The sequence below is a fragment of the Hyla sarda genome, chromosome 3 (assembly GCF_029499605.1).
Source record: "Hyla sarda isolate aHylSar1 chromosome 3, aHylSar1.hap1, whole genome shotgun sequence".
NCBI classification, from domain to species: Eukaryota; Metazoa; Chordata; class Amphibia; order Anura; family Hylidae; genus Hyla; species Hyla sarda.
Genome location: NC_079191.1, coordinates 284,103,352 through 284,119,829, shown reverse-complemented (window position 1 = coordinate 284,119,829; position 16,478 = coordinate 284,103,352). Strand labels below are relative to the sequence as shown.

At 42.0% G+C, this 16,478-nt stretch overlaps 1 protein-coding gene across 6 annotated transcripts in view; it reads right to left on the bottom strand.

Annotated features, from left to right (window-relative positions):
* Window positions 1-16,478, bottom strand: part of MAP3K4 (mitogen-activated protein kinase kinase kinase 4) — a 162,712-nt gene that overhangs the window by 15,874 nt on the left and 130,360 nt on the right. For all 6 annotated transcript variants that reach the window (XM_056566781.1, XM_056566782.1, XM_056566783.1 and 3 more), the window contains 6 exons: window positions 16,295-16,375; window positions 15,805-15,996; window positions 15,551-15,621; window positions 9,653-9,769; window positions 8,819-8,978; window positions 7,776-7,898 (listed from right to left, as the gene is read on the bottom strand). In XM_056566781.1, the coding sequence (XP_056422756.1) occupies window positions 7,776-7,898; window positions 8,819-8,978; window positions 9,653-9,769; window positions 15,551-15,621; window positions 15,805-15,996; window positions 16,295-16,375 (744 nt within the window). The remainder of the gene's footprint in view (window positions 1-7,775; window positions 7,899-8,818; window positions 8,979-9,652; window positions 9,770-15,550; window positions 15,622-15,804; window positions 15,997-16,294; window positions 16,376-16,478) is intronic.

Sequence of the window (16,478 nt, the reverse complement as noted above, 5' to 3'; positions counted from 1 at the left end):
TTTTAAGGACATAACATCAAAGTTGGATCAGCCTGTAGATTAGATTTTGAGTGTGACTCCATATCCAGACCTCCATGGGTTGATGAATTTGATTTCCATTGATAATTTTTGTGTGATTTTGTTGTCAGCACATTCAACTATGTAAAGATGAAAGTATTTAATACGATTAGTTCATTCATTCAGATCTAAGATGAGTTATCTTAGTGTTCCCTTTTATTTTTTTGAGCAGTGTATTTATGGTATTAAAGCCTGGAGAAAGAAAGGAGATCAGATACAAGGAAGTTTGTCTGTACGAGAAAAGGGAGAAAGAACTCATACAGAAAAATTTAGGGTCTCTAGAAAGTAAACTAAACAAATATTATAATAAAGACCATTGAGAAAAAAATTTAACAGCCTATGGGTTCTCTGGACCATTTCTACACTCCCTATCTCAGGTCCCTGTATATCCACAATGGGGTTCCTGTCATCTCCAGTCTCCACTCAGAAAGCTACTTGACAAGGTTGTCCCCTGTTACCCCTATTGTTTAATTTAGCCATTGAGCCCCTGTCAAGAGTGCTGTCTACTACTTCAGTAGGGAGGAGGGTGGTTTCCCATGTTTTGTTTGATATTGATCTTTTCTTCGCTAAGCCTGCTCGAGATTTAGAAATGGTGTTCAATCTGTAGGGGGATTTTGGTATAGATTCAGGTTACAGGGTGAGCCTTGGCAAAAGCGTCCTCCTAGACCTTTCTCTTCATGCCGGGGGGGTGGTAGCAGCTGATTTGCCTTTACCCATCACATGATCTAGAACCTCCCTGAAGTACTTGGGTATCTTAGTGGGTAGAACTGCGGGTTCATTGTATTCCCTCAATTCCCCCCCTCTTATCCAGAGTGTTGTGGCGGAGCTGAGGTGGTGGGACTACTCTTCCACTTCCCCTATTGGCTCGATGTCATCTCATCTAAAGATGCTGAGCTTTTCTAAATTGTTATATCCTCTCCAAACGATCCCAGTCCTTTTGAGGAGGGGAGATTAGGCTCCGCTTACTACAGCTTTTACTAAGTTAATTTGGGCTAACAAATGTCCCCGTATTGTGCTACGTAAACTCATGCTTCCCAGGGACAAAGGTGGGCTTAATTTCCCTGATGTCAAACATTATAATCTAGCCTATCTTTCACTGCATTGATTGGGTTAGGGGTAGCGAAGCTTACTCTAATACGGCCTTGGAGTCGGAACTGGTACACGTTTTTTTTTTTTGCGTACATACTGATTGAGCATTTCCTTCTGATGTCGCGATACGGGGTACCTTGGAGTGACCTCTATAGTACGCATGGATTTATTAACTGCGTACTTTTCCTTTACACCCAAAAAATTTCCACAAGTACCTTTTTTGAACGCAAATATAAGCCATCTTGGACTTGACGTAGCAAGATGCTCTAAATCATCTATTCTATTTTTCAAAGAGTTGATTGAGGAGATTACTATATTTGCCCGCAATTTATGAAACTCATTGCACTTGATTGATAAATTTTGAATTTGAAAGCATAGAATTTAGAATTCGGCAAAAGGGGTAAACTGCTTCTACCATACATAAATGATACATGTTCCCCATGGTCCCCATCTGTCCTTCTCCATACTAAGTTTGGAGCTATTCCAGATCCTTTACAGGGCTCCTACATAGTGCGGGATACGGCAGCGTGGAAGGCCGGGCAAGCGGTAATGCAATTACGTTTTTCGGTTAGCAAGCATTTGCCTTTATGGTCGTTACCCGAATTCCCCTTAGGGAGAGAGAATAGAATGTATAGAGAGTGGCGAACGGCAGGGATTTTCCGGGTACAGCATCTCCTTTGTCCAGATGAACCGAGGTACCTGACCTTCACAGAACTTTCGTTGCAATATGGTCTGGGCCTGGAGCATTTCCTCCCATACAACCAGGTCATTGCCTTCCTGAGGCCCGACTTCGGGACCTCTTGAAGGAACATGCGCAAACCTCCTTTGACACCTTTATCTCTACCAACTCGCCTTATTCCCAATCATACCTTTATAGAAATTTTCATAGGCAGGGTGCAGTGGGTGCTAGTGCTGGGTGGTATACCGGTTCATACCGAATACAGTTTTTTTTTTTTTCCTCCACAATCCAAATTTTTCATATACTGCAATACCGGTCAGGAGGCTGCTGCGGGCGGGTGGTCAGGCGTTATGCTTGCGGGTCCCGCAAATCCCGCAGCAGCCTCAGACTCGGCAGCAGTAGCAGACTTAGTGGCAGCCTCTCAGTACATTCACCAATCACTCACCAGGGTGGGGCTGCTGCTCCTCCTAACTGTGTCCTCCCGCCGTCGCCGTAGTGCTGGGTAAATTTCCACCTCACACCACCATTCATTTCCCCGGTCAGCCTGCACTGAACTGCAATCATCAGCCGCCAGTACCGCCGCCCGCAGCCGGCCCCTTTTCACAAGGTAAAAAATGAAAATCACTGTGCGCTATGCTGCGGCCAAGCCGGTCGGCGATCCTCCCATCTGTGTCTGCAGTCTGCTCTGCACTGCTATACACATGGGGGGTATGTGCAGAGAAGACTGCAGACAGAGCATTGCAATCTAGTGTCTTTTACAGACCTTAAGGTGCAATGCTCTGCAGTCTGCACATACCCTCCCATGTGTATAGCAGTGTGTGTGTGTAAATTCCTATACAGGTGGGGGTATGTGCAGAGCATTGCACCCTAGCCTGTACTTCAGACAAGGGTGCTATGCTCTGCACATACCCCCATGTGTATAGCAGTGTATGTACATTCCTATACAGGTGGGGGTATGTGCAGACTGCAGAGCATTGCACCGTAGGGTCTTGTACAGACCCTAGGGTGCAATGCTATTCAGTCTGCACATACCCTATGGGAGCTATAACAAAAAGTAAAAAAGTGTAATAAAAAAAAGGGTTATAAATATTTTTACCCCTTCCCATTTACCCCTTCCCTAATAAAATCTTGAATCCCCCCTTCCCATCTTTTAACAAAAAAAAATAAATGCAATGCGTTATTGTCTGAACTATTAAAAAATAATGTTAATTAATGGAGATCTGTAGGATAGGGGATAAGTTATAGATCACCCCCCCCCCCCCCCCCCCCCCCCCCTGCGATAACTTATCCCCCATCCTGTACGGGGCCGTGGCAATGTACAGGAAAGGGGTGTTCCGTCCCCGCATGACGCGGCAGCCGGCATGCCCCTCCATGAATCCCATAGAGATACATGGAGGGGTGTGCCGGCTGCCGCGTCATGCGGGGACGGAATGCCCCCTCTCCTGTACATTGCCGCGGCCCCATACAGAAGATCGCGGGGGGCCCCAGCGGTCAGACCCCCCCCCCCCCCCCCCCGTGATCTATAACCTATCCCATATCCTTTGGATAGTGGATAAGTTCAGAGCACTACAGATCTCCTTTAAATTGCACGGTCGATCGTCTACATATAAAAAATAAACAAATAAAGTCCAAAATTGCGTTCTTTTGGTCACTTCATATGCCATAAAAAATAATAAAAAGCGATCTAAAAGTCCCATTAAAAAAAAAATGGTACCAATAAAAAGTACAGACCACAGCGCAAAAGAATTAGTCCTCATACATCCCCGTAGGGCAGGTATGTGAAGAGAATTGCATCGGTCAGTGACTTAGGGCCTTAGAGTCTGCACAGTCACTGCTATTCACATCTGTACATACACTAGAGTACAATGCTCTGCACATACCACCCCCCCCCCGCAACCCCCCCCCCAATGAATAGAAATGTACTACACACACCGCTATACATGGGGAGTTTGTACGTAGAATTGCACTCTTGTGCATTCCTATGTACACATAGTACATTCCTGTGTTAGCGGGAGTGGATGGGATTGGACAAACATTTTAGCAGGAGCAGGTGGGATAGGACAAGCATTTTAGTGGGATCTGGCGTGCTTGGTCAAAAAAAGTCACCGGGAGTGGGATTGAAAAACCAGTGCAGGGCTCTACATAATAGCCCACTGAGGAAGGAGTGAAAGCACACTCGGGGTTTGGACAAATACTGTGATATCCATTTTTGGTCATACTGCCCAGCACGAGTGGGTGCACAAGTGTCCCTTTTCAAGTATTGGGTGGCAAACTGGATAAGGTTGGACGGTTCCTATTCTGGAGGGATCGGCCAAAGTACGCAAAGCGGTATGTAGCGAATTATGGTGGGAGACCCAATTCAAGATTCTGCATCATACTACTTATAGTTTCACCTTCCCTCGCATGCCTGCACATCCCAAACACATTGAGGATTGTCCAAATTGTGGATCTCTCAGACTTGCTTCATGGCTTGGTTACCTGCCCACTCACGGAACAGTTCTGGTCTGACCTCTTTGCTTTCCTCGAAGTGAAGCTGCCTATATCTCTGAGGGTGGATCCACTACTGATAGTATTGCAAATAGCTCCTGATGACACTGCAGTGACGTTATTAATGCACCTGGTAATACTAGTGGCCAAACTATGTTCATTAGCACATTGGTAGCAACCCTCTATGCCTTTGGTGCAGCAAGTCCTTTTACAAGTCAAAATATATCTCTTTATGGATCTGACAGATATTAGTCACTTGACCGAAAAGTCAGCCAAAAGTGGAGAACTTTCATTTTGTCGTTTCTTTCAAATAAGGAGATTGCATGGGTGATAGGGCCCTTTAAGGTGACAATATGGTATCTGACTACAGCGTTAGCGGGATTGTTAGGCCGACTGTATGTATCATAATCTAATGTGTCCTAGATGGGGGTGACAGGGGCAGAGGACAGACTTGGACTTTATTGTTTGCGACATCAGGCTGTACTTATCTTTCCGCAGGTGTGCTATCATTGTTGGAGTTACCGATTGTGCCTCTGATTTGTTCTTCTATGTGATGGCGTGCAAGCTAGTGGTAGTGATCCTGAGGGATATCTGAAGACTTGAGTGGGGGGGTTCTTGGGATGTTTCTTGTTTTCTTAGCATATGTTGTCTCTTGCCATTCGAGAACCTCGGGTCCCTGGCTGGGGCTTCCTCTTGCTTTAGATTGTATGTTCATTATATGCTGAATATGTAAGTAAACCAGGGGATTGTCCTGGTGTGCATGTTTTCTATGTAAAATTGTAACTCCAACTAAAATTTGTTTAACCCCTTAAGGACGCAGCTAATTTTTGCAAATCTGACCATTGTCATTTTAAGCATTAATAATAGAGATGAGCAAACTTACAGTAAATTCGATTCATCACGAACTTCTCGGCTCGGCAGTTGATGACTTATCCTGCATAAATTAGTTTAGCTTTCAGGTGCTCCCATGGGCTGGAAAAGGTGGATACAGTCCTAGGAGACTCTGCCGAGCCGAGAAGTTTGTGACAAATCGAATTTACTGTAAGTTCGCTCATCTCTAATTAATAACTCTGGGATGCTTTTACTTTTCATTCTGATTCCAAGATGTTTTTTCGTGACATATTCTACTTTATGTTAGTGGTAAATTTCCGTCGATACTTGCATCATTTATTGGTGAAAAATTCCAAAATTTGATGAAAAATTTTAAAATGTAGCATTTTTTTACTTTTAAAACTTTCTGCTTATAAGGAAAATGGACATCCCAAATAAATTATATATTGTTTAACATATACAATATGTTTACTTTATATTTGCATCATAAAGTTGACATGTTTTTACTTTTGGAAGACATCAGAGGGCTTTTAAAGTTCAGCAGCAATTTTCCAATTTTGCACCAAATTTTCAGTGGATTTGAGGGGCCTTCATATTAGAAATACCCCATAAATTACCCCATTATAAAAACTGCACCCCTCAAAGTATTCAAAATGATATTCAGTAAGTGTGTTAACCCTTAAGGTGTTTCACAGGAATAGCAGCAAAGTGAAGAAGAAAATTCAAAATCTTCACTTTTTACACTTGCATGTTCTTGTAGACTCAGTTTATGAATTTTTACAAGGGGTAAAAGGAGAGAAATCACCCTAAAATTTGTAACCCAATTTCTTTCGAGTAAGGAAATACCTCATATGTGTATGTCAAGTGCTCTGTGGGTGCACTAGAGGGCTCAGAAGGGAAGGACCGACAATGGGATTTTGGACAGTGAGTTTTTCTGAAATGGTTTTTGGGGGCATGTCACATTTAGGAAGCCCCTATGGTGCCAGAACAACAAAAAAAAAAAAAAAAAAAAAAAACACATGGCATATTATTTTGGAAGCTAAACCCCTCAAGGAACATAACAAGGGGTACAGTGAGCCTTAACACCCCACAGGTGTTTGACGACTTTTCGTTAAAGTTGCGTGTGTAAATTACATTTTTTTTCCCCCCATTAAAATGCTGGTTTGTCCCCAAATTTATTAACTGGGTAATAGGAGAAAATGTCCCCAAAATTTGTAACCCCCATCTCTTCTAATACCCACCCCATGTGTGGACGTCAAGTGCACTGCGGGCGCACTACAATGCTCAGAAGAGAGGGAGTCGCTTTTGGAAAGCACACTTTGCTGAAATCGTTTTTGGGGGCATGTCACATTTAGGAAGCCCCTACGGTGCCAGAACAGCAAAAAAAAAAAAAAAAAAAAAAACACGGCATACTATTTTGGAAACTACACCCCTCAAGGAACGTAACAAGGGGCACAGTGAGCCTTAACACCCCACAGGTGTTTGACGACTTTTTGTTAAAGTCGGATGTGTAAATGAAAATGTTTTTTTTTTTTCACTAAAGGGATTGCATAGGGGTGGACATAGGGGTATTCTATGCCAGTGATTCCCAAACAGGGTGCCTCCAGCAGTTGCTAAACTCCCAGCATGCCTGGACAGTCAGGTGCACACAGGCGCAGGTTTACGGTGAGTTTCCCGCTAGGAGTTCGCAACTCCCAAAACTACAACTCCCAGCAGGTACTGAACGCCGAAGTGCATGCTGGGAGATGTAGTTATGCAACAGCTGGAGGTACGTAACTATAACTCCGAGCATGCCGAGACAGCTGTTTGGGCATGCTGGGAGTTGTAGTTTTGCAAGATCTGAAGGGCCACAGTTTAGAGACCACTGCACAGTGATCTCCAAACTGTACCCCTCTAAATCTTGCAAAACTACAAATCCCAGCTTGCCCAAATGGCTGTGTGGGCAAGCTGGGAGTTGTAGTTTTGCAACATCTGGAGGGCTACAGTTTAGAGACAACTGTATAGTGGTCTCCAAACTGTGGCCCTTCAGATGCTGCTAGGCAACTACTCACCGCCTTTCGTAGTCTTCACCAGGGAGCCGCACGCCATCGTCTGCCGCCAATCACAGGTAAGGGAACTCCACCACCGCCGCCAGTCACGAGTACAGTTCCCCCGTTCTGCCCGGATTAGCATCGGGGGCAGAACGGGGGAACCGAACTTTAACCCCTCCTCCCCCCCGATCTGCTATTGATCAGTCTTCTGACCGACCAATAGCAGCGATAGGAGGAGTGGCACCCATGCCACCTAACTCCTATCCCCCTTAATTTCCGGGTCACCGGAGACCCATATGACCCGGAATCTCCGAAAATTGCCGACATTGGGGGGGGGTCTCAGGACCCCCCTGGTCATATGCACAGGATGTCTGCTGATAGATATCAGCAGTCATCCCTGTCCAGTCCCCGACCGGCTAGCGGGGGCGACCGGAATTCCCACAGGCGTACCCATACGCCCTACGTCCTGAAGAGGTTTAAGAAGAAGAAAAAAAGAGCAAAACCAAATCATCAGCTACATATAGGAGATAATAAGACAAACCATCCAAAATACTAGAGGTAAAAGCTTTAAGAAAGAGTACAAATTAGATTAGCTTTTATACCTGCTGTTCCCAGTGTGCTGTTCACTTCCCCAGGCATGGTGTGAGCATTATTCTTTAGCTTCACTGAGCATCCAAAGTCTCCCAATTTTATCAGGCCAGAAGATGTTAGAAAGATATTAGCTCCTGTAAAAGTTAGAGCACAAAGATATCACTGTAGTTAGCTATGAGAGCCATGCAATATGTATGCATCACTATTGTAATACTTGTTCTATCCCCAATTTTGGGTACTTTGGGACATGTACTGTATTAATACAAAACGTTTTAAGGTGTACTATCAGAGAAACCCTCTGGCACAACGATGTTAGCAGCACAGGAAACATATGTTTTAACCCCTTAAGGACCAAGCCTATTTTGGCCTTAAAAGGGGTACTCCGCCCCTAGACATCTTCTCCCCTATCCAAAGGATAGGGGATAAGATGTCTGATTGCGGGGGTCCCGCCGCTGGGGGCCCCTGCGATCTCGGCTGCAGCACCCCGTCATTACTGCATAGAGCAAACTCGTTCTGTGCGTAATGAAGGGCAATACAGGGGCCGGAGCATCATGACATCACGGCCCGCTCCCTCAATACGAGGGGGCGTCGCAGCTGTCACGCACTCTCCCATAGACTTTAAGGGGATGGGTGTGATGGACAGGTGTGATGCCTTTTTCGATAGAAAGCAGGCATGTTTTCTTAAACCTGGATAACCCCTTTGTCCTGAACAGTTCCATTAAAACTGGAATAATCCTTCCCAAAATGCCTTCTATTTATTTTGCATATTTTAAATACACGTCTAGTAACTAGTAAATCTAGATGTTGCATAACATAGGTGCCTTAAGTCTATTTTTAGCCCTCATTGACTTTTTTGTTTGGAGATTTTATATAATTATATATATATATATATATATATATATATATATATATATATATATATTATATATACATACATACATACATACATACACACACACACACACACACATATTCACAACAAACAATTATGCTGCTTAGTTGTATGGATAGGCATTTTAAAATGTATATTCTACATATTATGTGTTACCATTACCTTTAATATCCCGATGAACAATGCCATGTTCATGAAGAACATTTATTGCAATTGTGATCTGCTTGGTGTAAAGCCGTATGACATGCTCCTGAAGACCAAGCCTGGAGACTTCCTCCAAAGTACCTTCATCACAATATTCCATGAAAATGTACATCTCTTCCTGCATTGATGGTAAAACCAGATTGTTGAATGTAAACACATAAAAGGTAAACATTGATATGGTTGATGGAAATCCAAAAAGTAGAAATTAAAAGGGGTATACTGGGCAAAAGCATCTTATCCCCTATCCAAAGGCCCCCCCCCCCCCCCCCGCGATCTCCCTGCAGCACCCGCATTCTATGCGAGGCTGCGTCACCAGTTTTAGAAACATCCGGGTTTCCGGGACTGGAGACGTGACGTCATGCCATGCCCCCTTGTGACGGCCATCACACCCCCCCTCCCATAGACATGAATGGAGAGGGCGTGATGTCACGAGGGGGGAGTGACGTGATGTCACATCTCCAGTCCCGGAGGTTTACAAAATTTGAGACGCATCCTTTGGATAGGGGGGGATAAGCTGACTTTTGCCCGGAATACCCCTTTAATTGGTCAAGTGTAGTAATTTAGATCTAATTCTGGATTATTAGCACAATTTATGACTCATTATGTTGAACATAGCATGAATGCTTTTTACAGGAGAACTAACTAATATATCAAAATCACAACAGCACCCAATTCCCGAAGCGGTAACATCCAGCACACATGGAATAGGGCTTTCCTTACGTTCACGTTAGAAAGCATATAGACATTTACCTACTCCAAACAGCATGGAATTATTTTACATAGTATGCTTACTCTGTGAAGTTCCACACCAAAGTAGCGAACAAGGTTAGGATGTTTTATGCCTTCAAAGATTTTAAGTTCATCTGCAGTTTCTTTTATTGTCTTGTGGTCATTTGGCTGAAAGCGGATCTTTAAAAAAGAGATAATTTAATAAATGAGACAGCAATAATGAAATGCTAATGAAAGGTTAATTAATTTGAAATATTCACTTTCAAAGGTTTTTTTCCCATTGTGTTACCTTTACAATTCTTATCAGTGAGCTTCGTACACCTAGTACCTCAGCTAAAACCTTAGTGATACATAGTAAATAATATACCTAACAGAACAGCAGCACATTCAAGGGACAGAAAAAAAAAAACTGTAAGCGGCTGCAGACAGATTACCAGAACCCTTGTCAGAAGTTCTTTAGTTAATGCCCCTTTCACATTGCCATCGGGCTCAGCTATGTGGAGCTCCTTCAGCAATTCTGTTGATTTTAGTGGAGGAAAAAAAAATTGTGCATTCATCTCAATGGAATCCATCAGGACCCAGTGGAGTCAGTCGTGTTCAGACCCGTTTTAAGGCCATTCGGCACAAAAAAAACCCAACACAACAGCTAAACGGATCCTTAATGGGACAGAGCACAACATAAACATGAACTTAGCCTTAGCTGTCAAACAAAAAGTTCAGCGCAGCACATGTAAAGCCATGTTGCAAAAACATGTTGCTCATGTTTCAGTGTCAATTAGGTTTCTTTTTTATATTGATACATACAGACATGGACAAAATTGTTGGTACCCTTCTGTTAAAGACAGAAAAACCCACAGTGCTCCCTGAAATAACTTGAATCTGAGAAAAGTAATAATAAATAATTTACTGATGAAAATCAGAAAAACGATTTCTGCAACTCTCAATGAGACTTCTGCAGTTGTCCACTCCGTATAACTGCTCCAGCCGTCTCAGTTTTGATGAGTCTTCCATGCCTCCATGCAGAAGAACAGTGACGTCACTGAGGAAGAGCGTGCATGCGCTTGAAACGCGTATGACTATGGAGGGAGTCGGTTTTACTGTGTGATGTTTGTTCATTTTTGATACGGAGAAAATAAAGCTGCAAAACTTATATCTGGTGCCGGATCATCGTTTGTTCTTCTGCATTGAATATCAACACTTTGCCGAGTGTGGACCCGCGCACAGAAATTGGTAGAGGTGAGCTGTACTGAATATTTACCTCTTCCATGCCTCCACCATGCTTCACAGTAAGAACAGTGTTCTGTTCTTTGTATGCCTCATTTTTGCATAGAGCTGATGTGACTTGCCAAAAAGCTCAAGTTTTGTCTGATGTGACTTCCCAAAAAGCTCAAGCTGTCTCAAAAAGACATTCTCCCGGAAGCTTTATGGCTTGTCAATATGCATTTTGGCAAATTCCAGTTTAGCCTTTTTAATAATTTTGCTTTCAACAATTGTGTCCTCCCTCAGTCTCTTTTATTAACCCCTTAAGGACCAGGCCAATTTTCATTGTTGTCCTTTTGTTTTTTTTCCTCATTTCGCCCTTTAATAACCATATAAGGGCTTGTTTTTTGCAGGACCAATTATACTTTGTAATGTTTTCATTCATTTTTCCATAACATATGCTCCCCAAAAAATTTGAGAGGTGAAATATAAAAAAAAAAAATTGAGGGGTGGCTTTTTTTTTATGCCATTCACTGTGTAGTCAAACGAACATGTAACCTTGATACTTTAAGTCGGCACAATTGCATCATGTTTAACTAGGGGGAGGCGATCCACTCCACTACACTGCCAGGGTTGCCGCATGGGTTAATGTACCCTTCTCTCAGCTCTGCTAGCCCACCGAAGTCAGTCAGCGGGCAGAGCTGAGAGAAGGAGCCAGGGACCCCCACCCCCCCCCACCCCACCCCAAAAACTGTGCCCCTCAGGGCTGTAGAAGTGGCCTGCTTCTACAGGGTGAGCTTTCTTTAAAGAGACAGGTAGGAGTGTTTAAAAAAAAAAGTCTAAATAGGTCCACAAGGATGCGCACATTTTGCAGCATGACCCAGGCCCTATTAGGGCTCCAGGGTGCTGCATTTTTTTTTTTTTTGCCTGCAGCAGACAAGTGTACCGGAGGCCCTTTCCGGTGAACCTGTCTGGAGACCCCCAGAGGGATATCAACCACGGATTCCTGAGTTTGTTGGAGAATCTGGATTGACACAGCCGGATACACTGAAATAGACTATTTTAGTTATTATTTCAGTGACGACTTTGTTAATCATGTGGTGGAGCAAACAAACTTGTATGCCCAACAGTTCATTGCCCACCACCCCGATTCATTTTTGGCTAGGCCCAATGAATGGTACACCATCAATGCAGCCGAAACGAGGACAGTTTGGGGCCTTGTGCTGCATATGGGACTAGTCCAAAAACCAAGTGTCAGGCAGTAATGGAGTGGGGACGTCCTCTACCAGACGCCACTCTACGGTATGGCCATGGCACGGGGGCAGTTCAAGGCCATTCGTAAATGCCTGCATTACGCTGATAATGCGGCACGTCCCTCCCGAAGTGATCCTGCCTATGACCGGCATTACAAAGTGAGGCTGGTTATAGATCACTTTGGGGCCAAATTTTGGGAGGGCTACGTACCCCTCAGGGAGCTCTCTGTAGATGAGTCTCTTATCAGTTTTAAGGGGAGACTAATCTTTCGCCAGTATATTCCCTCAAAGCGGGCGCGGTATGGCGTGAAACTCTACAAACTTTGCGAGAGTACCTCTGGGGTACCAAAGGGGTCAGTCTTGGGTCCTATTCTATTTAATATATTCATTAATGACCTTGTAGAGGGGTTGAATAGTAAAGTAGCAATCTTTGCAGATGATACTAAACTCTATAAAGCGGTAAACACTATAGAGGACAGTGCACTGTTACAAATGGATCTGGGTAGGTTGGAGGTTTGGGCTGGGAAGTGGCAGATGAGGTTCAACACTGATAAATGTAAGGTAATGCACATGGGGAGGAAAAAGCCGGGCTGGGATTATGTATTAAATGGGAGAACACTTGGGACGACTGACGTGGAAAAGGACTTAGGAGTCTTAGTTAATAGTAAATTTAGCTGTAGTGACCAGTGTCGGTTAGCTCCGGCCAAGGCAAATAAAATCATGGGGTGCATCAATAGGGGCATAGATGCCCATGACAAGGAAATAATTTTACTGCTGTACAAATCACTAGTCAGACCACACATGGAATACTGTGTACAGTACTGGGCACCAGTGAACAAGATATAGTGGTGCTGGAGAGGGTTCAAAGACGGGCAACCAGGGTAATACAGGGAATGGGAGGACTACAGTACCCAGAAAGATTATCAAAATTAAGGTTATTTAGTTTAGAAAAAAGAAGGCTTAGGGGCGACCTAATAACTAAGTATAAATATATCAGGGGACCTTACAGAGATCTCTCCCATGATCTATTTGTACCCAAGACAAGGGGGCATCCTCTACGTTTAGAGGAAAGAAGGTTTCTACACCAGCGCAGACAGGGGTTCTTTACTGTAAGAGCAATTACACTGTAGAATACTCTCCCAGAGGAGGTGGTAATGGTGAACTCTGTAAAAGGGGCCTGGATGCACTTTTGGAGAGTAATAACATTACAGGTTATGGATACTAGATTTATAGGGACAGAAGGTTGATCCGGGGATCTATTCTGATATTTTGGAGTAGGGAAGTAATTTTTACCTCTAGTATGAGGGTTTTTTGCTTCCTCTGGATCAACTCAGTAGGGACTCATTAGGGATATAGGTTGACCTTGATTGACTCTGGTCTTTTTTCAACCTTATGAACTAGGTTACAATTCCAAAGCATAGTCCAATTTTCATCAGTTTATTTTCAGTAATTTTTTTTCATAATTTTTTTTGTCTGTTTCAAGTTGTTTTAGGGAGATTTGTGGGTTTTTTCCTGTCTTCAACAAAAGGGTATCAAGAGTTTTCTCCATAACTGTGGTATCCTGATATCCAATGGATCATAATAAGGGACAGCATCTGTTAAAATATTCTGCTTTTTGATGTTATAAATAAAACCAACAGTATCTGGGTCTTTCCTGCCACTTTTGCCAAATTTATTTGCAATTAATTAGAAAGGGCAAGTCATGGAACACAATATTTCCACTATTATGGGCATTAGTGAAAGTCAATTTTGTTCTGCTGCCAAGCTTTACAAAGCTGATATATGTTACTCTAGACTAAAAAGAGAGTGATCCAAAGCTTTCGCATTGTTACTTGTTAGTATCTTAGGAACAGGCTTTCACTGCAGTCAGGATTGACTCATGCTTCTGAATGTAGGTCAGGATAAATTGTTTTGTATCCAGGCAACAATAACTCAATGAAGAATAAAATCAGCAGTGGCTTTCAGTAACATAGTCATATCAAGTTCTACAACTCAATAACAGATGTCTAAAATTATCATTGATACCTTTGTATCATATACCTCTATTTTATCAGGGCAGTACATATGACATTTCAAACACTCTTATAACAGTCTATCAATGCTAAAGGAAACCTGTTAGGTTGAACATTCTGTCCAAGCTAAAGGCAGCATATTGTAGAACAAAAGCAGTTGATCAGATTGATATACAGATTAGTGGGACAAGAGTTGATATAACTTCTATTTTCTTAATTTAAGTCTTTTATTTTATGCTTAGGGGTCCAGTGGGTGGCCATACTCCGTGATTGTCTGTGTGTAGCACATGCTATGCATACAGGTAGCTACAAATCACTCATTAGGACTACCCACTGGACTCCTACGCATAGAAAGTGCAGAGAAACCTATAACCAGACTGTGTTTATCCAGAGGAAGGCAAAAATTTCTTCCCAACTCCAATGTTTCTCCTGCTCAGCAGCATGCAGAATGGACTACATTTTAAATTATAGCTAAAAAATGATGCAATAAAATTTTTATTTGCACTTCAAATGACTTATCTTCTTTGCTAACTATGGAGTGATGTGGTATATAAAATATATACACATTATACAAATATAAGTAAGTCTGCTTTCTTTTAAAGTATATTTTTAGTCTCTGAACATTATAAGGTTGTGGTGGAAACTGTACCAGATAGTATGTAGTGGTGCCTCTCAACATCATATTTCACATAGGATTGGGAGATCACAGTGGTACCCGTCACTTCGCTTTAGCAGCAGGATATGTTTAAAGCTGCCACACCTTTTCGTAACCCCAGACTGACTCGATTAGAGGAGGAATTTCCAGAAAATTGCCCTCTGATAGTGTCAGTCTTGGAGCAAGTTGGGGGCTATGAGATTTTCAGGGAGCTTTAAATATATCCTGCTGCCAGAATGATGTGACAGGTATCATTTAAAGTCTACACTTTTATTAACTAATACAAACTATTACTGAGCAGATTGGTGGTTGTAAATGTGTCCTTACCTACAAGGTGTATTTTGCTAATGTACTTATATTATTTAAAAAATGCAGATCAGCTTACTATTTACAATCTTTGTTATTTCAATGCTACTAAAGTTGTCGTCCCCAACTGTTGGAATTTCCTTACGGTGAGTCATAACTGGAATACAGTTATATATTTTGTTTTCCCCCAAAAGATGCATTAATCAGCTATCACACTATAAAATAGAAGAAGCTATCCCGCTAGGGAAAAAAAAAAAAAAAAAGTGTAGGAACATTAAATCTGCAAAAGTAGGAATAGTTTTCCAGATCCTACAGGTACAGTATTTCTAAAAAGGGAAAGCTGCTCAGAGTAAAAGACAATAGCAGTAGAGCAGATTGGTACTAAATATATAATTAAGCCTACAATAGTAACAAAACGCATACAAATATGCAGGTTAAATTCATTCCACCATAGTTCTATTTTCAGTACTGTAAATTAAGTAGAAAAAAATGATGTCTGTCTCCTTAATATACCTTAATTCACCATTCAACTTACTTCTTTCATAGCCATGAGTTCTCCAGTATCAACACTAATGCATGTGTAGACCTTCCCATACTGACCTTCACCTATAAAAAGGTACTTGAAATTAGTACAGTTACACATAAGTACTGTAAGCAACACTGTAAACAGAAAACTTAATTAAATATCTTGAGAGGAATTTGTGAGCGCAAAATCCTACAAACTCACAAAGTCCTTCAAATATTCAAAGTCCTTCAAACCTTCATGCAAAAATGAAAGGACTAACTTACCAATTTTGTTTCCTCTCTGCCATTTAAATGTCACTTTTCTCAGCCCAACATGCATAAAGTTATCATAGGACTTTGGTGTATCACAAACTTGTCCTACTATGTTTTTTCTTCTCATTTCTCTGTGTCTTTTCTCCTCGAATACCATGACTGATTTTTGTATGGCATCCATAGGTCTGTGCCTGGCTGCAATGTCTGTGTAAAGGGATACATTTATTATCAGAGTCTATGGGGTTGTTCTTAGTTGATCTTTTAAAGATTTAAACATGAAAAAGCAAATTCACCTCCATTTCCTGGCTGCTAGAACACATAGCTCTCAAAAAAATAAATAAAATAAAATCAGCTGGAGTATTCTAGGACATGCTAGTAAACTTGAATGCTGAAGTATTTCTCCTTTTCCAATGTATTTAGTGTACTCCTAACATAGTATGTCAGATGCACACGTAACATTTTGTGCTTGTTAGTATTGTAGTGGACTTCAGCCTTAGCTTACCTCGAGTCTGACTAATTAGATTCTGAAGCTCCCAACTCCGTCTTGAAGAACCGCCTTGATCTAACTTTGGATACGTAGGCTCTAAATGCATAAAACAATTATGTAGTTTAAAAAGAGAAATCTATATGTGATTATTTTTATTACAATTAAAGAACCAGTCCAGTTTATTTTTTTTTACTTATAT